The sequence below is a fragment of the Manacus vitellinus genome, unplaced genomic scaffold (genome assembly GCF_001715985.3).
Source record: "Manacus vitellinus isolate BGI_N305 unplaced genomic scaffold, ASM171598v3 scaffold_0_pilon, whole genome shotgun sequence".
Classification (NCBI taxonomy): Eukaryota; Metazoa; Chordata; class Aves; order Passeriformes; family Pipridae; genus Manacus; species Manacus vitellinus.
Genome location: NW_021938789.1, coordinates 53,803,181 through 53,826,068, shown reverse-complemented (window position 1 = coordinate 53,826,068; position 22,888 = coordinate 53,803,181). Strand labels below are relative to the sequence as shown.

General features: G+C 37.9%; 1 protein-coding gene across 1 annotated transcript in view; it reads left to right on the top strand.

The window, feature by feature from the left end:
* The window catches only part of ARHGAP10 (Rho GTPase activating protein 10), a 147,897-nt gene that overhangs the window by 39,817 nt on the left and 85,192 nt on the right, over positions 1-22,888 (top strand). Inside the window, exons 3-6 of the mRNA XM_018073497.2 lie at positions 3,990-4,085; positions 4,177-4,238; positions 16,598-16,669; positions 19,899-20,000. Of these exons, the coding sequence (XP_017928986.2) occupies positions 3,990-4,085; positions 4,177-4,238; positions 16,598-16,669; positions 19,899-20,000 (332 nt within the window). The remainder of the gene's footprint in view (positions 1-3,989; positions 4,086-4,176; positions 4,239-16,597; positions 16,670-19,898; positions 20,001-22,888) is intronic.

Genomic DNA, 22,888 nt, shown 5'->3' with positions numbered 1-22,888 from the left:
TGTCTTTATGTCCCTCCTGTCTCTCCTTGGAAATGTGTTTTCAGCCTTTTGCTGAAAACATTTAGCAGATGCTTGGTTTCTTTTTAGTGTTTTAGGTGAGTCTTTGAAATGACTCTGCCTTATGGGTTTGCCAGGATTCCATTGTATTCAGCAGTGTTAGTGTTTGGTTGATATTTAAAACGCTCTTTGATCTTGAATGCCCTGTTCCTCCCTTTAAATGATAACAGTAGCTTTTCAGGAGCAACAGTCCTGTTGCTGCTTTCTGTATCTTTCTATTTAGTGTTACTGTGTAGAATGCAGAGATTAAAGAGAGTAAAATAGTTAGTTTCTGGCCCCCTAAATCCTTTGGTTTTTAGTATACAGCATTATTCACATAACCTTATTCATATAAACCTTATACAGCATTATTCACATAACCAGCAGCACTGGTCATGCTGTTTGATACATACTGTACTCATGTGCTGTCTTATTCTAATGTCCATAACTGAAATCCATATATGTTTACAGTCTGCTATATAACACCATACTGGTCTTGCAAGCTCTAGTGCTGGTGTGGAACAATACTGGGATGCATCTGTCAGTGCCAGCCAAATAATTTCACCGTAGTAAAGGTCTTCTGACACAGCATGGAAGAAAGCCAAGTTACCTTTACGAAATTTCCAATTTAAGCAACCAAGCTCAGCATTTACATTGTAACACAGTAGTGAGAGACTATAGTACTTATGATGATATCAGCACCTAGTTTGTTTTTATAGACTTTTATAAATGCTTATAATTGTGTGAACTTCTGTATATGTACTGTAGGTTACGAGGAATTTCTCAGGGTAAAAACTGGAGCAGTTTCATGCTGTTTGTCTCACAGTGGGAGGTTTGACTGCAGGTGGTCTCACTCTGGCTATGGTTTGTCAGGTGGCAAGAAAATCCAGCATAGGGCTATGTTATCTTTTTTGTGTCCAGCCTCCATCCTTGTAATTTTTCCTGTGCTGTAGCAGAAAAAATTCTTGCTCTGACCTTCTGAGGAAGTTTTCCTCCATCTCTACTTGCTACTCAGTTTTGTTCTTTTAGGTTAGCAAAAGCCAGTTCAGACTTTTGTTCCTGTGACTAGCTGGGCACCAGTAGTTCTGCCTAGCAAGGTGCTAGTTTTGTGCTAGACTAGTACTGTTTTGGTGTAGAGAATGAAAACAGAATGTGTTCTTAAATGTAAGTTTTGCTAAAATAATACAAGAGTGATGGATGATACATAAACATTGAAAAGTGAATTTTGTAGTTAACACCTGCTGACTAAGCAGGGTTTAAAATCTCTTGTTCTGCAACAGTTAGGACTCAGGTCATTGCAGCAGTCTTTTAAACCATATGACTGAAGTCTTCTTCCCCCAGTCAGGAGATGTATTTCATCCCAGTTACATCTTGCAACTTATGATTGGCTTTTATTTTGCTCCAGTGACTTCTCACCCATTTTGAAAGTGCCAAGTTCTTAAAATTCTTCAGAAAATCTCTTCCTATTTTCTTGTGTTTTCTTCTAGGTGATGGTTCAAAGCCAAGTATCTTTTCTTGACCCATCAGGTCAAGACGGTCATTATTCTGTGACCCAAATCCCCAACTTCCTTGCACCCACTGATGGTTTCCAAAATTTTCTGGAGTGGTTCTTAAATGTTTCAGAAATTATTTGTGGAGAGACGTTGCAAAAGTATAATTTGTCCTTATGGTTTTAATAAGGAACTCTGCAAATCTAGATTTAATGTGTTAATGCAGTAACACAGTCCTTTGGTCAGTAATTTCCAATCCCTGAGCAGATTGAGTAAAGAGAAAGGTGTCAGTGTGGGTTTGTGATGCTGTGAGAAGCTCAGTGTTTTAGCTCAGCCTCTTCTCAAATTGACAGAAGATGCCTTTGCACTGAAAGAGTCTGGTTGTGAGCATAGGTTCTGTTTGCTGTCACTGTGACCAGAGAGGTGGTTTTTGGTAGAAAGGAGGGATATGGAGCCATGCAGGAGGCAGTTTCACAGCGCTCTAGAAAGGCTCGTAAGTTCACTTATACAGTACCCTTTCAATCTGTGAAGGGGAAAGAAGATTGTGTGTGTGTGTGTATGGTGCTGCATGTGTCTCATAACATGTACCTTGCTCAACATTATTTGAATACTTCACCTCTACAAGTGGGAGAAAACATAATAAACAATTCCTTCTTCCAGCGTTGGGGCTGCCTCTCGTGTGACAGGGCTTTGGTAGGGAATTATCATATTCAAGAAAATTAAATAAGTTTGGGAGAGTGTGTGTTGTTGGAGCCATTCTCCCATAAATAAACTGTCTTCAGCCTTGTGTTGTGACCTGGCTCACAAATAAGTGTAACATTAGATGGTTAAGAACCTTATGTTATTCTGCATATTTAAGCCTTTCACGGCCAACAGACCCTGTTTCTTTTGCTGCCTGCTTTATGAGCAGCTGTTTAGCCCACAAGACATTTGAATTAAAACACTCATGTTTCCTTTCACATGGGAATTACGTTACTTTTTCCTTCAGCCTTCTTATCCGTATTATTTCAACCCTGTGCAGCATCCTGCTCCATCATGTGTTGAAGGAGAAGTTGCAAAAGGGAAGCAAGTACCTGGCAGCATGGCATCACAGGGAATGGTGCTGTTACACAACAACTTGAGGAAAGGACTGGTGGGAAAAGGGTGAAAAAAAAGAAGTGACAAGGAACAGAAAGCATTTTTTTTTCCTTTTCATTTTAGACAGTGTTTTGCTGTTTGTACAGCATTTGTGACTTAACCCTTTAAGTGGTTGAACCGAACCTTCAGTGCAGCATTGTATGTCAAAGTGGTACTTATCTATGACACATAGTAAAATACATAATGTGCTGGATGTGGGACCTATAATAAAGGAGGGGAGTCTTTTGTTTGCTTTTGGTTCAAAAAAAAACCCCAAACCAACAACAAACCCCCTCAAAACTAGAACAACAAAACCAGCTCGAGTTGGTAATCTTTTAGTGCCTGTTAATATTAAAGAGCTGGTCTGTTAAAAGCGTAGTTCTTAGCCCCTCAGAACTGCATGTGATAAGAAAAAGATTATAGATTAACTAAATATTTTAAATCATCCTTAACTTTGGCTGACAACAAAAATGCGAGTAAAACCTTTACTACTGGGTAGAGGTGTACCAGGATATGCATCCTTTTTTTTTCTCCACTGAGCAATTCCATCCTTCCAGAGCTTGTGACATTACCAACCTGCGCATGCCAGCTCAACAGAAAAGTGTGTGTACACTGTTTATTTGCAGCTTTATGAATTTTAGTACGAGTTTATAATGATGATATTGTGGCTGGATATGGAGTCTGATAACTTCCTGAGGGATGTAAGTGGGCACTCTCCGACTCCAAATTGTCTAACATTAATAGGTAAAAATTGGATTGCTGAAAATGTTTTAGAGCTATTATAAAAGAATTATTATATAAAATTAATTTCAATTCTGTGCATTTAACTTAGTTACCTTTTGGCACAGTTTAACTCTATGGACTTTATAGTTCCAGTGCAACAATTCTTTTATATTTTTTATATTTATATTTGGCTTATGTATAAGTGTTTCACTAGCAGAGCTAACTATGTAGAAAATTCTAAGAGTGTATTTGTGCTGATGAATGTACTAGTGAATTTAGGTTAGCAGAGTAAGAAAACTGGCACGGTTTACATTGAGTGTTGTGCCTGTAACTTCTGTAGTTACAGATCTGTTTGTATGGCCTGTACCCTAATTTACAGGGAAGTGTAATGATAGGTTAATTTGTACACATGTGCTTTCTACTATATAGCTTTGCATAAAGAAATCTGTGTGGCAAATTCCCAGATGTGATCAGCAGAGGGTTAAACAACACCTGATGTCTTGTAATGTCATTAGACTTGAGTTAAGAGTTTCTTGTAAAAGTTGATTATTCTACGGATAGAGGACCTTCTGGCCTACTTAAAAAGATAGCCTAACCTTCAACCTGTCCTTTTTGTCATTGCAGACCTTTCAGCAGCCCAGAGAAAATTTGCCCATTCTCTGAGAGACTTTAAATTTGAATTCATTGGTGATGCAGAGACAGATGATGAAAGATACATAGGTAGGTAAGAAATGGTTATAAGTGGCTACATTTTGCCTTGCCGTCCTGCAACATGATTAAACCTTTTTTTTTTTCTGGTTTTGTATTACAGATGCATCACTTCATGAGTTTTCAAACTTTTTAAAAAATCTTGAAGAACAAAGAGAAATTTTGGTGAGTTGCAATAAAAGATTTAAAAAGCTGTGCGTTTAGCAAAGAATAAAATCAAAGTTAGTTGAAGTTGCCTACTGCTTTGTTAACCACCAGGATGTTTATATCACTGACTAAACAGGGGGAGTTCTCATTGTGCAGCCTCTGGTTCTGTAGTCTGGAGTTAGAGACAGAAACTAGTTCTCATTAAAGAAGAAATCTCTATTGTAGGGGTTGATAAGTACTATGTGGTTTAAAATGATAGTGCCCTGATAGAAGTATGGCTGGGGTGAAAACCACCATGAAGTTGTTTACATTTACAGTCAAAAGGAAGCTGAAAGAGTTAATGCTGTATCAGCACACCCAAGGTTTGGCAGTTGTCCACTGTATCTCCAGCTTCAGTGCCTCTGTGAATCTGGGATGCAATCTGTTGTCTGTATGTAGTAGCAGACTTAGAAACCTTTACTTTGTAGGTGAACTTCCTGGTGGAGGGTTGCAGCTGCACATGTTGTCTGCACATGAGAGCTCTTCAATGCACCTTGCTATCTGGATTTCCTAAATTTTCCAGAGGAGGGGGGCTTTCTTTCTGGGTGGTACTATGGCTCTCCTCAGCAGCTGCATGCCCAGCTTTTGTTTCAGAGCAGGAATTCATAGAGCAGGTGCTGTGTACCCAGTTTTCATCTGAGTGTTGTCAGGCTCTGCATCTAGGAAGTGTGCTCAGATCTGCCTTGATAGCAGTTGCGTTTCTCAGTATTTGTCGTGTGATTATATCTTTGTCTTCTTGGAAATCAGTGACCATTTGGCACCACTGACAGGAAGCTGAGACTTATCTGTCTTCTGTGTTTCTCTCTGCCAGAAGCTGTGCCTGCAGTGTAGGAGTATGTAGATAAGTGAGAGAAGAACTTATGAACCATTATTTTTTAATGTTTCTCTCTCCAGCAGTCCTGAGCCCACTAACAGTCATGGTTTCTTGTGTGTGCTATGTTCTGGTGTGTTGCTCTGATCTGGAACCACACTTGGGTCTGAATTAGGGTCAGTGTGATGCCTCACACGTTCCTAAAGAGTACTCTTTACATAGTAGAGACAATTTTTCAGTGTCCTGAGTTGTTTTGCCAAATTTTAGGGATTTGCTCAAGTATGTTTCAATACTTCTTTTGTTTTTCATAATTCTGCAATATAGTTTTTCTTCTGCTTTTTCTTGCCATCCATAACTGTATTTTATTTAATGAATTTGCATAAATCTAATTAGCGAAAATCTTAGGGAAGTCTTAAAACAAAAAATACTTTATGGACTGTCATGTTATTTTAATATCAGGCTTTTTAGGGATGTCAACTTCAGGACTTCAGAATTATGTGGCACATTTCAGTGGCTGTATCAACAGATCTTCAGCAGGGATAGATTACCAGCACAGTAGGCTGTGGAGAATCCAGTGCTGTCTGTCTGCATAGTAAAACACTTCAGTTGTTCAAACTGAATGCCATGAAATAGTATTACCTATTTTTTTTGGTATGATGTCCATGCTTGCACAGAAGGTGTTGTCTCACTAAAAGCTCATTAATGTCCATTTCTTGGTAGGAGAAGAATAAAATGCAGTATTTGTTAGAACAGTGACAGTTTGATGAAAAAACAGGGAGTATAAAATGTTAAGGGGCAAATCTTTAATACCAAATAGAAACAGAATATATTCTCTGAGTTACCAGATACGTGGCCTTTTATTACATTGCAGTCCAGCAAATGTTATGTATCATTTCTGGAGTGAGTCAGTATAACAGTGGCCATAAGTCTCTGAGAAAATGATTGTGTGGTGACTGGAAAAGATCATTTTCAACGTCTGCTGCTCTGACTTTTTTTTTTAAGACTGCGCAGTGGATGTTTTAACAGTGGCATGAGCTCTAGGGATACTCCCATGGAGAATATTAGGGCATGTTGCATTCACAGATGTTTGGAATCAGGTCAGGGATCCAAAGACTTTCCATTAAGATGCAAAGTATACAGCAGGATTTTTTTCAAAAGCGTTCAGTCTTCTTTGTTAAGAATGCTTGCTGTTGAGAATTTTTCCCCTCACTATTTCAAAGATGACCAGAAGATTTCTAACTGCCCCCTTCAGTTTCAGTGCACAATTGAAGAAAAAATTCAGTCACATAAACTAAAATTAAAGAAATCAATGAAGAATTACAGAACTAAGGGCATTTCAGATGTTGCCATGCATTTTAATTTTTCCATAGCATGGTAGCTTGGTGACATTCCCCAGGGCAGACACGAAATAGATGACTTTGTCCTTGAGAATATTCTGGAAGTTTTTTTTCACGTGTTAAGGGTGAGTGGAATCATAGGACTTTGATTCTGCTCCTTTGGCATTACACAAGTGTTGTGGAAGTTCAGGGATGAAAGGGAACTTTGCGAGACTTGTCTGAAAAGGTGGGGATGGACGAGGCTCAACGTGGTCGTGCTCCCATGCTCTGTCCCACTACCTGGCCACTCTCCTGCTTGCCAGGGCAAGCACCAAACCTCCCTCTCAACCCTGGTTCCCCTGATAGCAGAAAGCAGGTTCTCACATAACTCTTCCTTAGCCACGCTTGAAGTCCAGTCAGCCCTCACGGCACTGCCTGTAACTCTTGTCAGCGTCTCTCACAGTTATGGGCAGTGTCCAGCAAGCTCTCAGGTCCTATTTAGTAGTGTCTCATGTCCTGTTGGGTTTGTTTACTCCTATGCCAGGACTCAGTTGGCTGCATTTACCTCCAGCTCTGCCAGGGGTGTGAGTTGCAGCAGTGTCACATGTACCTCGATGATCCTTTTCAAGTGCTGGTCTAACCTATTCTTTAAAAAGTTCCAGCAATATGGATTTCTCTTTACTCCAATGTTTATTCTTCGGTTTTTTTCACCTGATATCCATATTGAGTCTCTGTAAGTTAAGTTTGCTGTTGCTGTAAGTTAAGGTGGTGAATCTCAGAGAATGTTTCTGAAGTAGTCACGGGGAAAAACTCTTTTTTCCTTCATAGTGGTATTTAACATCTGTATTTTTCCTTGTTCAATTTAATTACACTGAGTTTAGACCTTCTCTCTTTTATGTCAAAATTATTTTTAATCCTGTTTTATGAAAGCGCTGACATTTTGGCTTGGATTTGCTCCACATGTATGTTAGTGTGATGGAGTTACTTGTAAGTCACTCCAGAAATTCCTTCTGAAAACTGAATCATGCAGGAAACTTGGCTGTTGTTTCCTGGGTGGTACTTGAAATGTCCTCTTAGCTGAACAGGTATTCTTCAGGGTAGTTTTGCAACCAGGATGTTGTTCTCTCATTATTCCTACAATTTATTTAAGACCAGGTCACCACCTTTGCTTTTGAGAATGCTATGTGGGTTGGCATCAAAGACTTTGTTGAGGAGGTGAGCTACTGTGCTGATCTGAAAAAGGAAGCTGGATGTTGTTCTTAACAAATGCAGAGTAACCTTTAAGTTTCTATAGTTCCAGGACCTGTGAGTATCAGAGTTGCTATGTCTCTTCTATAACTTACTCAGTTCTTGCTTTCTCCTTCTCTTCTCCCTTTTAAGTTGCTGCTGTGTTTGCTCTTCTATCATCCTCTGGGGCCTTGCTTGCTCTCTCTTTAGTTTGGTTTGCTGAGTTCCTAAACTACTTTGAAACAAAGCCCCTTCTGACTCGAATGCAATTAATTCTTTAGTTGCGTAATGTAGGAATACATCTAATTGCTCTTAAGGAATCCTTGCTTCCATTAACATCCATTTTTTTCCGCTTTGTCAGATAATTTGCTATAATTAACTGAGGTTTTTTTCCTTTGTGAAGATTATTAAAATCTGCTGTTGTTTTACACTTCATTGTTGCTTTAACTCTCTTTCCAGTACATAATGGTTTTATAGCTTCCTTCCTCTCTGTTTTTGGAGATATATATGAAGAACCTCTTTTCTTTAGAGTTTTCTTTGCCCCTTGCCAAATAAAATGTGCTTTTGCCTTTGTCTTTCTAACTTTACCCTGAAGTACTTGTTGTTTCCTTTTTACTCCATCACATTTCTCTTTGTATAAGATTTCTGACACAATTATATTCACCTTACTCTATTTCCTGTCATTCCCAAAGGCAATATAAATTAACTGGTTTATTTTGATATGTTCTCTTCTATTTCTTGCTACAGTTTTTGCACACTTCTATTCCTTCAGATAATTTAAGAGAAGACGTGCTATGTAGTTATTTTTTAAGTCCTTTTTCTCCTTTTTTACTTTTTTTTTTTTTTTTTGCAAAAGAGAAAGGCTGCTTCTTGTACCAAAGGTATTTTTGTGGTTTTGGCCTCTCAAAAATCCTTTTGCATTCCTTGTCAGGTTGGCAGCATTGAATCCAGATTAACATCTCTCTGAAAAGCAGAGTTATTCCCGGCATATATCAGGAACTCAAGAAACAGTTACTCTATGGATTTTTAAAAAAATATCTCAGTCAAGTCACTATTTTAGTCTTTCCTTTTCTTCCTCTTAAAAACAAAACAAAACAAAAACAAAAACAAAAAAAAAAAAGAAAGATGGAGGAGAGGGTTTCCAGTTGTGGTTTCCTCAGTTAAAAGAAGTTGAGAAGTTAAGGTTCAAATGCATGCACTCAAAAAGGTTAGAGGTAAAATCTAAATAATCTGTACAAATATGTACATACACTTATTTATACTTACTTATACTTACCTCTTACAATGAAGTATTTAGGTGCACAAGTATTTATTTCACAGGTTAAGTGCTCACTTAACACACAGTGTTCCTTAATAGCTTACTCTATTACCTTTTGTTCAGTGCCTCTTTGTATCTAGTTTACACTAGTTGAGTCTGCTGTGAAGATGGTGGTATTAATTTTTCTGGGCTTTCCTTTGGCACTCTGCACATGGGTATTTAAGGGTTTCTATGTCTTAATCTATCTTGACAGTAATCTGAAGAAATCTGTGTGAAGGAGCAATCAGTTTACTCACTGATGTAGGGTAAAAAAGTACCCCATAGCCTTGGGTGTGTGGTGTATTCAGGATCTGTTCAATAGGAGTTCAAGGCATTATGTAGTACTCCATATGTTCAGATCCTTTTAAGTCTGCTGACAGCACAGGCTACTAAATATATCTGCCAGGACAGTAGAAAAGATGGAATTGGTGATCACTTTTGAAAAATTAGGCTGCCAACAGCATATTGAACATCTCAGATGCAGAGATAGAGACATAGATAAAATATCTCAGGAACAACACTTGACTTCCTTAATTGCAGGATCTAGATCCTTTTCTTGTGTAAATTATCCATTTTAATAAAACATTTTCCAGCTTTAGAAACAAGCAGAACAATTGCTGCTATGTCTTACTGCTCAGCCTTCACTTTTCTTCTGTGCGGCATGAGACCAGATGACAGTCATTAAATTATTGGAATATGGAACATGAATGTAGAACTAGGACTATTTCAGGCACATGGAATCTTGGTCTGTTTTGGTGATTCCTGACATCAAATGTTTATTTGTTTATTTTTCAATGTCATATACAGTCTTTCTGAAATAGTTTTGTGAGTCATCTATGAACTTGTGTGCATTAATCTCTAAAATAAAAGTGACTTGTCTATAGAGTAGAAAAAAAAAAAGTGCAAAGCCAATTCTGGGTGTGTTCCTCCCACCTCTGAGGCTGACATGTTCTGTTACCACTAGAGCTTCCACTTCCAGATAACTCTGTGGTCTCGCATGCATCAACATAACTCACTGGAGAGTTTTCATTCTGTTAGTTCATCAATGGGAAATGTTTGGAATTTGCATTGTAAAACTGTCACCAGTTTGGATTCTGCTGGTTGTTAATAACACCACTGTTTCTTGTGGAGGAAGGCGCTGACAATTGAGCAGTTCATTCTTGACTGAACACTGAAGCCGTTGTTTGCTGTTGGAGTCCTCGCCTTTCAGTGGCATCTTTTTGCTCCCTGGTGAGCTTTGCCATGCAGGAAGAAAATGGGCATTATGCTGTTTTCTTTTCTGAGGAACCTTTTTGCCTTGTCAGGATCATTATGTGACCAGGGTAGACTGGAAGTGGTTTTCTGCTGGTATGAGAACCAGAGCAATGTTCTGGTGTGTTACACTGTTCAACTCTTGTGTTTTGGGTTTGCTAAAGGAAGGACTTCCTTGGAGGAGTTATCCCCAGCTTTCCTCCACTGCAGCTGGGGAAAAGCTGATTTGTTACTGTTTGTGAGAGTCACTCTCTTTATTTTGTTTTCCTATTTGTTATGTTTATGGCTTTGTAGTATTTTTATATTTTTAGTGGAATGTATTTCGTAAGAATAAACTTATTCAGAAATGGGACTATTAAATAGCTTTTAGTAAACAATCTTTACTAACACTCACTGCCTGTCTTCACCTTTTTTTTTTAAGTGTAATAATTTGTCATTTGCTAATGATACCAATTTAATTTTTGAGGTCAGCAGTCTCATAGCAAGAGAATCATTGCAGACAGCCTTTCAGAGCAGAGCACGGCTTAGCAGATGGGTCATAGGAGGCCCTTTTAGCTGTCTCTGTCCTTTAGATCAGTCATGAACTTCCACTGAACAGGAAATAACCTTTGATTGAAAGAGTGAACTCAGGAGTCCTGCTGTTGTATTCTCTGTAAGGCAAGGCTGCTGCTTTTGAAAGAGCCAGCAAGTGCAGGGCACAGGATCCTCCCTGTGTTGCAGCTTGTGTTGCAGGGGATCAATGGTCTGGGAAATTCCCCATGGAACCGATTTGAGAAACTTCTTGTTGTCTTACCAAATCCTGGGAGCAGTTTTCTGGAACACTTAAGAGGAAGGTACTTCTGGTACCTCAGAAATGCACAAAATAAGTTGTCTAAGACAGATGTATCGCCTGTCCACCTGGCTTTTTTGTTACCAGATGGCTTCCTCCACAGCAAATGAATACAGAGCAATGCACATCACTTCTATTTTATAGCCTCTGCACACATGCAAAGACATACAAGTATTAATGTGCTATGAGACCCCCTTAAAAATCCTTTAGTCTATAGGTTCCAACCTTAAACCCAAAACCCCTCAAACACCCATGTCTGTATGCCCAATGCGTGGCTGAGGCCTTGCATTATTTAGGATTGTAAAGCTACAGGGAAAGCTCTAGTGCAGAGAGAAAATCCAGACTCTTACTAGAAGAAAATATGATTTGAAAACAAACAAATGCCCCTGGGGCGTGGGCTACAGTGACTGCAGTCAACAGTGCTCCACCTAAATACAAAACCAGCACTGAGAAGTAGTTAGAGATGCACCCCTCTATCTGCAGGGCTTGCTGGCAGCAGAAGTGGCCGTGCAGCCAACTGGGAGCATGTCTTAACTGTAAATGCAAACCATACTGTCTTGGGAAAAGAGAGAATAGAGGATAAAGCTTCATAAGTAACACTCGATGTCCTCAGTAGTGGAATTGTATCTGCAAAGTTTCGTCATGCAGGGTTTCAGGCATGGGTCTTAATTCTTTGAGAAATTTCAGTAGCAAATCACTATGCAAACTACTAAAGGTTTTTCGAGGACATAACGTTCTTTATAAGTTTCCAGCATTGGAGATATCAGAATTGGCTTTTTTATTAAACTGAATGTTGCAATTTCTTAGAAAAAAAACACAGAAGAGCTATGTCCTCTGTAAGTAGAAGTGCAGCTGTCAGTGCTAAATTTCTTTATTAGAAAGTAAACTTCTTTATTTAGCAGCATTGTTAACTACTGTGTTATTGAATCACTGGTAGGTATGTCTTCCTTTCTGCATTCTCTGTTGCACTCAGTAAGGCAACACTTCCTTCCCAGATCTAGTTTCATTGACACTTACTTAGTTTCATGAACTTTGCCCTACTGACTGGCAGCCTCTCTCTGTGCTTTGTTGAGGGGAGAAACAGTCCTGCCCCTGACTACAAATAAACCTTTCCACTTGGTATTCTGGGAAACTAAACCCCCTCGTTTAGGTATGGCATCCAATCTGCATTCCAGTTCTTGGGATGTGAATTGGGAACTGTGCTGCTGTGCAGTTTGCAGGAAGGTGTATGTTTATGGCTTTGGCTTTTTTCTTTCTCAGTAAACCTGTCTTTTATGGAAGAATGCTTAGGTTCAGAATGGAACAGAGTCAGAATGTGTATTTACCTCACCACTGGAGTTGTTGATGAGCAGTGTGTAATTTCCAGTGCTTCAAGTAAGGGCTGAGGCCTAAGGATATTTTTAGGGTGAAGGCTGTGAGGCCAGTGCTGCATTTGTCTAATAAGAAAAGCAAATTTTGATTAACTTAGGTTGGTCTAGTCTTTTCAGCCACAGGGGCTGGACTGAACTGGGAGAACTCTTGTGGGTGGCTGCTCCTTTGCAGGTTGTGCAAGGAGCCTTGCTCCTCTGCAAGACAAGCCTGGTTCTGCCTACAAGGGGAGCAGGAACTTAGAGGACGTGCTCCTGCCTACTGCAGGAGGGCGAGAAGGCAAGAGGAGCATTGATTGCTGGAGCATGGTCTTGTCTGTCAGGTTGCAGTGTGTAGGAGGAGTTTGGGGAAGCAGTGTCTCCCTGAACTCTTCTGAGAAGGGAGGAAGTGACAGTCTAAATGGAGTCATCTTTGGGGACTGGTGCTGACTGGTAAGTGACCTGTTGGATCTTGTTGACTCGACTGGAGGTACCCAACAGCTGTGAATGAGCTTGCTGATGGATTTAGTCTGTGCCTTTCCTAGTCTGCACTAGGAAATGTTGTTTTGGGCCCCTTAATCTATGGCCTGTTGCTTATTTCTTTGAAAGAAATGAAGCTGGAGAAGTCAAGATTAGCACCATTTTATATGACTTCTCTGAGCAGGTGGAGTTTCCTGAAGACATCTGAAATAAGGAGTTACACACAAAGCTGAAAGCCTGCTTTAGGGTCTTGTTGGAAATGTTGGATACAGCGATCTTCTGGGGTGATGATGGCAGTGATGATTTTATTGCTGCTATTGCCAGGTTTATGTTCAAGTTAAGGTAATTCTTTGACCTTTCCATAGATGCTGCAGATAGAACAGGAATAGTGTAGGCAGTTCCAGACTGTCTGCCTGGACACGTGTGCACATCAGGTTAAACATTTCTTAAAGCATTCCTGAGACTTTGGCATTCGTAAAGCTGGTTAAGATACTGTTACCTGAGACATGACCTCTTTATATTGATTCACTTATTAGTTACATGCCATAGTTTGCCTGCCAGGTCTTATAATTGAATATATATATTTCTTTCAGATGGATTTAGGCAGATCAGAGATGTAAAGTAAAGAAAGGAATTTTTTGTGCCCTTTAAATAGTACATTCCTGTCATAATCTGATTAGAGAAGTAGAGTGGTGAAAATTAATTTGAGAATCAAGACAGAAGTTGAAAAAGGAAGGAACAAGTAATTTTGTATTAATGAATATTTAACTTAAATGCCTAATATAACTTTTCCTGGAAATTTTACATTTTTAACATGATCCTATTTCTTAAGGAGGGTACAAGTGATAATTACAAACATATTCAAGCAATCCTTAGCTTATTTCCTATTTTCTAATCTGCTATCCATGGTTTAAAAAAAAAAAGGAAAAAAAGATGTTGTTTTGAGTTGCCAAGTTATAAATAAGCAAAGAATGAATAGCAGTGTAAATAATGTTTTTGTTCTATAAATAAATACACATATTTTTGTATCTTTTCATGACGAGCACTGGATTCTAAGTACTGGAAAACAGTGGGAATGCCTCTCTATTTAGTCTTGTATTGGACATATTTAACTATGAACTTTGTTTTTATCACTACCAGTCAGAAGAACATCTCTGTAATTCACTGTTGAACTTACCAGTCTTGTATTTTTATGTTTGAGCATGGTATGAAGCTTCATGGGAGTTTGACCAAAGATCTGCAAAATCTCACTCCACCCTCTTGAAATAATCAAGAGTCCTGTTATGTAACCCAGGCACAGAAAGCAAAGGGGGTGACAAATCATAAATACCTGTATGGAAGGCATCTGGGGATGCATCTATTAACAAAAGTTTAAGTTACACAAAATGATAAATGTCTTTTTTGGAAGGAGGGGGAGCTTGTTTTTCTTTTAATGAAAGAATTACTGGCATATCATACCACTGGCAGCAGTGGAATCTGTTTCTTGGCAGTCGCTGAAGAGAACATCCCATTTTGATTTAAAGATTATTTTCTGCTTCAAACAAATTCCTGTAGTGGTTCCCATGGTTAGTACTGCACAGGAGTAGCAGAGCAGTGATTTACAGACAGCTCTGCTGGTTTATAAAGCACAGCCTTTTCTGTGAATGTTTTCCTCTTCTTTTTTCTTTATAACATCAAGGTGCTGTGGTTTTCTTTGACTCGGACTTTGTGTTCAGCACATGTTCAATTCCCGTTAATCTTACGTGTCACTCTTTTGAGTAAAAGTTCAAACAGCTAATAAGCAACTTGTCGTTTGTTATTTATTTTTAACCTTCAGACCATTTAAGTGCTCAGTTGCTGCCTTTAAATGCTTTAAAATGATTCTAGTACCTGTGCTGCTCTGCCTCCTGGCAGCTTGTGTCTTCTTCTCTGAGGAGGCCTCGCAACTTTTCGCCTTGCTTTGTTACTAGAGGGGAAACTGGCAGAACCAATTTAAACTTTTTGAAGTTTTCCAGTATAGAAGGACTATTCTTTGATTTCCACAAGCAGTTCTTCACTCTGACTTGAGAGTTCTTGCAGTCAGCAAGAAGAGATCTTTCAGTCCTCAGGTGCTGTGTCCCAGGGACCTGTTTCTGGTGCTCGATCCAATTATAAATCCAAATTGCTCTTTCATTTCAGCCCCTAGGAAAGTTCTGGTAGCCTGAAAAAATTTGAAAAATCTGAATATTCTAAAACCTGCCCTGGAGACTCCTGCTAACTGCTTGAATAGTTAGGGTACATATTACACAGGCTGCTGGGTGGGCTAAATCCTTCCTAGAACCACAGTTCAGCTCCTGCTTGGGGCATTCAGCTGTCTTCGTTTGGTGGGACTGGAGATAGTTTAGGGAATTAATGGTTCTCCAGCTGCCAAGAGTATTCACAAAGCCTTGGGATGGACTCTTCTGGATATCTCTTGGCTGTGCTGGAGACTTGGCAGAAGCTGCTTGTCCTTCTCCACCCTCCAGCTTACTGCAAGGGTCTCCTCTGTCGTGGTTAGGCCAGTGCTGCTTGTATGCATTTGAAAGAAAAAATTGTCAGGATTCCTTTTCCTTTTGCTCCCACCAAGGGTATGCTGAGGGATGCTTTGAGTGTTTTTGGCAAAATTAGGAAATGGATGCTGAAAGAAAAAATTTGGGCCATGAGGAGAAGTGTTCTGAAGTTAGGACATAGCTGTTACAGGGATGACTGTGCAACACCCAGTTTGGCCCAGACTTGCCAGATATTTGGGTTTCCAGTTAGCTACAGGTTAGTGAGCTGCCCTGGCTGTTGAAAAATGTGGGTTGCTCTGGTTACAGTGAATTGGCAGGATGACTCCCACAGTAATCCCTGCATGGCTCCAGGGTTGGGTGGGAGCAAACAGTGGTGTGCAGATAGATTCGTGTTGTGCCAGATCTCCAGTACATCCCATGTGTGTTTTATGATAAAAACTTTTCAGAAGTGTTCCAGAAGGCTAGATTAAGCTTGTGATGTTTTATCTGAAGCTTTTCACCTATGAAGGGATGGGGGGAAAGGGGATGAAAAAGAGAGAAAGCCTTCTGTTGTATCTCAGGGCAGCTTCCAGGGAGCTCTGCCTGAACTCCTGGCATCTAAGCCCAGTCCTAGGCATCATTGGTATGATGGAATATTGTGTCCTTTTTCTTTCTCTTTAGTATGGCTATGAGGCTGTACATATTGTAAGTGCACTGGTGAATGCTCACCCTGTCAAATAAACTTCTCGTTTATTGACTTTGAACCTCTTGATTTTGTAACTTAGGTTAACTTAAGGTCTTCTTAATGTACTGAACTGTAAATATTTGGAAACATATATCAATGCCTAATGACTTTAACTGTGTCTGAAAAGATTATTATTTGCTATTCAGTATTCAATTCAGCATGTTTGTAGTGCTTCTTGTTGCAGAAACCAAATGAAAGTGATTCGTCCTCCGTCTCATTCTGATCTTCAGTCACTGAGACCATCAACCTCTTCTGCAAGAGTGGCACAAATAAAACAGTTGAAGTTTGGCTGGAGCCTCGAAATTTCTGAAACTCCTGCATTTGTTTTAGATTTAATTTTCCTGATAGTGGATTGAAATAAGGGATTGAAATTTTGAAAGCTTGAATGAACTCAAGAGATGTGATTTTTTTTTTGAGTTAGGACTCCTAACTTGCATGCTTCTCTGTTATTTTACCCCGGAGCTTGCTTCCTTTTTTCTTTTTATTGCTGATGCTAAAGTGACTTGTCAGTCTGGCTATGGAAACCTAACCCATGCTTTTTTTTCTTTAGGCACTCAGTGTTACTGAAACTCTGATCAAACCTTTGGAAAGATTTAGGAAAGAGCAACTAGGAGCTGTAAAGGTTTGTCCCTTGTTGCCTTTATAAGTTTGTTTAATTTCTCTACTTGGATTGCATTGCAGTAATGACATGTAATTGGCAGAAACATACTGTTTAGATTTCATGTATTCACACTTTTTTGTTTCTATTTTGAGAACTTGCTTCAGAAACAAATGGAATGTTTCAAGAAGAGAAGAATGTGTCTTCTCCATTCTTTCTTGTCACCTCTCTTATCTCTTATGTCTGGAATAGGAACAATCCTGCTAACAACCTGCCCCCCTTCCTAATGGGTAATCCTGTTCTGCCTTGTATTTGCTTGCAGTTGCACAACAAAGGCTGAAAAATATTAACTACCTAAAGGAGCTTGCTCATCATGTACCTTTAACTGCATTTTTGCTACCTGAAAAGTGAAAACTGCCTTTATTTTATTTTTATTTTCTTTTGCATAAATAACTCATTGTCTCTGTGTGAGTGGAAAAAATAGGGATGGAGAGCTTAAAGATGAGATCTCATTTAAAGTTCCTCTTTTTGGTGAAAGTGGTAGTTTTTTTAAGATTGTCACGAAGTTGTGTATATTTTAAAAAAATGGCACAGTAAACTTCATGTATTAAATAAAGACTAGCTTTGGATAAAAGTAACAAGGACAAATTTGACCTTTTCGTACCTATCTTCCTTCTTGCAGTGAGGAATTTAAATGCTTATTAAAAAAAAAAAGGAAAAGAAAAAAACCCCAGCTATTTATTACAGTTTTCTGTTGCAAAACTCAATTACTACATTTTCAAACTACCTGCACATGTTTTATTTTATAATAATGATGTAATTACCAGTGATATTTAATAGCTAAGACAATGTTTCAATTACAAGAGCAGTATACATTTTGAGTTTAGCAGGAATGATTAGCATGTTCTGCATATGATTTCAGTGTTCATGAATTGAAAATGCTCTGTTCAGCATAAATCCTTTCAGTTTAATAATACAACGAGCTTTGTGTAATTCTATGGACTTGAGAGAAGTATATTAGATGACCCAACCAACATACAATGAAAACTTAGTCTGTGAGGGACCAAGGGAAGAAAAAATTCATTCTAAATGTAACCTATTGTCACAGAAGCAGCTGTTTAATGAATGGATTATTTCAGCAGTATTTTTGCTGTTAAAGAGCATTGCTATTTTGGGTGTGAGAACTCCTAATGCTTTAAATTATCTCATATCTTCACTCATTTCCTAGTCAGGATTTTGTTCCTGATGGTTCTAAGGCAAATTACATTGACATTGGATCCATTTTCTTGGATGGATGTTTCATTCCTTGTGTCCCTGCTGTTTCTGTGAAGCTGTAGCTATTATTTGTGATCTTTTTTTTTTTTTTTTGATGGAATTTGACCTTTAAATAGAACAGTCTTACATAATTGTATAATATCCTTTAAAAATATTTAGCTCTTGGAATATTCTTAACTGAATATTTATTCAATATAATCAAAGCACTGACACTGGAAATATAATACTACTTAGCTCTGAAAACGAAGTTATGGCACCTAGTGGTGAAATATATCTGGAACATTGTGTAGTATTTACTTTAGGAAAGATTTATACGCTACTATTACAAACTAAAACTTGAATGTGCTGCCTCAGATTTTCCTGTATCTTACATTCCCCACTGATGAAATGGTCTGAGTTAGGCTTAAGAAAAAAAAGAATAAGATAAAAGTTTAGCTCCATAGTGCTGGAAGCTGAGATATCTTATTCAATTACCCCTCAATAAAAGGTGTTATTGCTCTAATCCCAAACTACTTGTGTAAAGTTTCTGGCTTTGCCTATTAAGAAGTTAAGAGAGCTCTTTTTTTTTTCTGGCAGCACTCAAATATTCACCATATCAATGGAAACTTTGCTAATAAAACCACAGAGATCCACCCCTACCCCACACTCTACTTTCTTCCTAATTCTCCAAATGCTAATGTGTTATCTCTGATCACACTGATATCATATATATATCTTAATATTTCTCAGTTGATAACTAGTATTGTGGCTCCTTTTTTATAGGAAGGTCTTAGACTCATAATGGAGGGAAAAAACACCATTTTTTGCAAAAGCACTTTCTGAGAAGCAATCCTAAACAACTTACATGCCCCTTAAATATAATGCCATTTTCAGAATCTAATGGTTCAGAGAACAAAAATGTATATTGCTTATAGTATATATATAATATTATTAAAAGTGAAAGGTTAAGAGGAAAAAAAAAGAACAAGTATGTCTATTGAGTTTAATCAGGATTTTGGGTAGAATACATACAAATTAAATTCCGAAACTACAGTTGACAGAAAAATATTGTGATTGAACTGGTACCTTTCTGATGAGTAAATCTGTGTCAGTTCTTGAATACGTAGTGCTTGATTTTACTTATTTGAGGTTATTTTCTACTGCAATTAGATATAGTAAAAATAGCTTCAAAACTGGTTGGTTGAATTCATCAATACTGATTTTTACCTTTACACACTTTTAGGAAATTAGAACTGAGGAAGCAATTTGTTTTACAATGTCTTCTACTAAATTAGATCCAGGAACTCAGATTTCCTAGAAATATTTGATGACCATCCTTCTTCCAGTATGTTGCTTTTGGTGGTCAGAGAAATGGATTTGCATGTGCAAATGATATTCGTATGTGTCTGTGAGAATTTTTCTTTTCCTAGTATGATTTTATGTTTTATGGATATTTTTCTGTATTTTAAAAAGTCTTTTTTTTGTCCTGTGCACAATAAAACTGGTAGGAACAAGAATTCAGCAGAGAGGTCGTTGTATGGCTTTAAAGTCAAGAAATCCTGTGGAATATGGAGGTGTATTTTCTCTGGGTTTTGAGCTGTTGGAACTTTCCCCCTGTCAATTTTAGAAAGGTTTTTTGGTTGTTTTTTTTTTCAGGGAATCCAATAGTTCCATTTAAGATCTCTATTCAAAAACAAGGTGGTGTGAATGATCCCTGAAAGTAATGAAAAATGCAATAAATCAGAAAGAGGTCTGGTTTTTTGCTCTTTTGACTTTAAAGATGTAAGCATCTGTGTGATAAGCTACACCATAATGATACAATGGGATTTCATTTCAAGTTAGCCTTTAAATTAATTTTTTAAATGAGATGGAAACATCCCTTCCTTTACTTATCGGAGCTATGATAGTTTTTTTCTCTTTGTTTCTGATTAACTAGAATTTTAAAAGAAAGAGTCTTATTTTTTATATATAAATCATTGCTACTTCGTTTCTGTTGTAGGAGGAAAAGAAGAAGTTTGATAAAGAGACAGAGAAGAACTACAGTTTGTTAGAAAAACATTTGAATTTGTCAGCTAAGAAGAAAGAGCTACAATTACAAGAGGTATTGTTACCTCTCTATTTTTATTCAAGCTAAAGGCTTTTGAATAAGTACATGTACCTCAGCAAATGTAAAACCAGCATTCATAGTGGTAAAATAAAAATAAATTTCCACTGGAAAGGTTGGTGAGAAAATCAGTAGTATATGCTGAACTTAGTGATGTACCCCTGCCATTTTCTGAATCAAGGGCTTTGTGTGTGCATGAAGCAATGAACATCATGTTATTTTTTATGTATAATTAAGGCAATAGCAAAATGCAAACATATGGTGAAAAACTCTATATTTCTTATCAGGCTTTACCATGGATGTAATTGGCTAAGTGTATTGACTAAGTGTCCTGTGATAATACTTTATGCAAAGCACAGCAAGACCTCTGTTCCTGAATAAAAGTGGGTTTGTGCTTTTTCTCACATTTTGAAGATTTGTTTGGGGAATTTTTGAGTAATGCTACAAAAAAATCTGTTGGCAATTTATAACTTAAAACCAGATCTGTTTTGCCTGGCATTCCTTTTGTCCCTCTGGGTTTTTTATCGTCATACTTACTTGTAATAGTTTATATTGCTGGAACAACAACAAATAGTGTGTGAGAAGACTGCAGAGAAATCTTGCAGAGACTTGCTGTAGCCAGAAGGATTTTTTTTTCCCCAGATAAATGTAATTATGTCAGAATTATTAATGCTTAGACTATAAAAAAACCCCAATGTCTTCCTCAGAGATAACACTTCTCCCTGCCCTCTACCCCATCCCAAATGGTCTATACCATTTTTCATAAAAATGGTTAATGTAACTGACAAAGTTATCTAAGAACTTAAAAACTCTGATTGCTCTCAAGTTTCACTAGGATGTTACTTTGCCCTACTGCATTTGTAACATAGGCCCTCAGATGTGTAAACAAGTGTCTTTTGGGGAATTGAGTTGTCTTGGTGAAGTTACTGGGCATTGCTTATGCATCAGGACCTGTACTTTTATCAAACTGATCAGCTGCCAAAGAACTTGATGCAGAAAAAAATGATAAAGGATTAAGTGTGACATCTTGATGAAATACGGTTCTCAATATCAAATCTAAAATGAGACCTAACCTCAATGGAAAAATACAAAATACCTGCAAGAGGCATTTTGAAGCCATATAAAATATGGTCTGAAGCTTTAAAGTCTGTGCAAAGTCTAGAATAAGCAAATAGATTTGTTTCAAATGTCCTTGAAAGTTTCATGAACAAAAATTTTTAAAGTCTTCAGTCAGGCTCTTTCATTTGTGCATTTAATTTTGGAGTATAAATGTATAAGCATTTGGGAAAAAAAAGGCCCTTGCAGCATGTTGTCAGAGTGCTAAATAGAAAGCACTCTCTTGCTCAAGCTTAAAGAATAGGTGTATATAATTGCACTGGAGCTTCCTAATTTAGTATTATATATGGCTGGTTGTGTCAGTTCCTGACTGGAGTAAATAAAGGATACAGGGATAAATTTGACAAAAATTTGTTGAATAACGTGCCATGATTTGGAGTGTGTCTTAGATTAACACAGTCTTTGACTCTGTTGGTGGAGGGATATTCCTATAATTTCAGTGAGACACAGTCTTATTTCTGTTTTATTGTGTCTTATTTGTGTGTTTCTTCAGTAACACACAAAGTACAATGCAACAGTGAGTGAACTTGCTGGGTGCACCCCGAGGCTCGTGCCTCAAAAAACTGAGGAGAGGTGTGATAATTTATTTACAGGGGAATTGAGATGAAGCAATAAAATGGCTGTGCTGAATATTGTATTCTGGGTTGCGTGGGGAGGCAACCAAACCACACCGCTGAAAAACAAAGAAGAGAGACAGGAACGGGCTTACGTGGGGCTTTGGGGTATATAGGGCAGTCTTCCAGTTGATGAGCCAAATGTCCTTGTAGACCCACTTTATAATCTTTTTCTATGGTGTTGTGGCCATATATATATATACATATATACACACACATATATATGTATATCATGTTTATATCATTAGAAGCTTTGCTGACAACTCAAACAATTGCCGAGGTGCACGGTTTATAGAATACATTGAAGTGGCATGGCTTGCTTACTGATATATATATCATTTGCTTACTGATATATGTATATATCAGAGCTTTATTTTTTTAATGGTATTTGTGGTTATTCCCCTTTAACTGCTGACAGACTTCTAGCACAGAGCAGTAAAGCCAAGCACGTCTCAAGGCAAAACTGTCTTAAAGCTGATTTGACTCATCCTCTTAAAGCTTAGCAGTCACTGTTCTGCCTGAAGGATATAGTCTCAGTAGTTAAGAGAGAGTCCATGATAGTAAGTCTGGTCCTTTCACCTAACCCTTTCTCCATTTCCTTTTGTAATTTAGTGTAGAAACGTTTGGTATCATTACACTGGCAAAGACTAAGTGTTCGTTACTTTGAGTAACTGCTTGTAGCCTTTCTTTAATGTGTTTTAATAAAAGTTTCTATTACCCAATTTAAGTTTAAGAAGGGCCTCATGTACCTTTAATAATAACTTCATAAAATAATACATAGATGCTGGAAAATTAAATATTTTTGTACAGATGGATGGCAGCTGAAAAAGTAACTGTTCACCATCAATATGATGTTGTCATTCCAGCCAAGCTGTGCTAAGTATCAGCTGCAGCTAGTAAAGGCTGCATTTTAAAATATTTGATGCTCTGTGGAAACTTGTGTTGTACCAAAAAGTGAACTTTTTTCTATTGCATTTCTTGCCAATCAGAGTGGGCACAGGTGTGGCATGGGTACAGTAACATTATAGCTACTTACAGCAGTTATTTGGGTTATAGAGTAAAACATACAGTACCAGCAATGTAGTTTTCAAAACCAATATTTTCTTCCTTAATTTGGCTGGAGAGATGATTTCTCCCTTTTGTAAGGGAGGATGC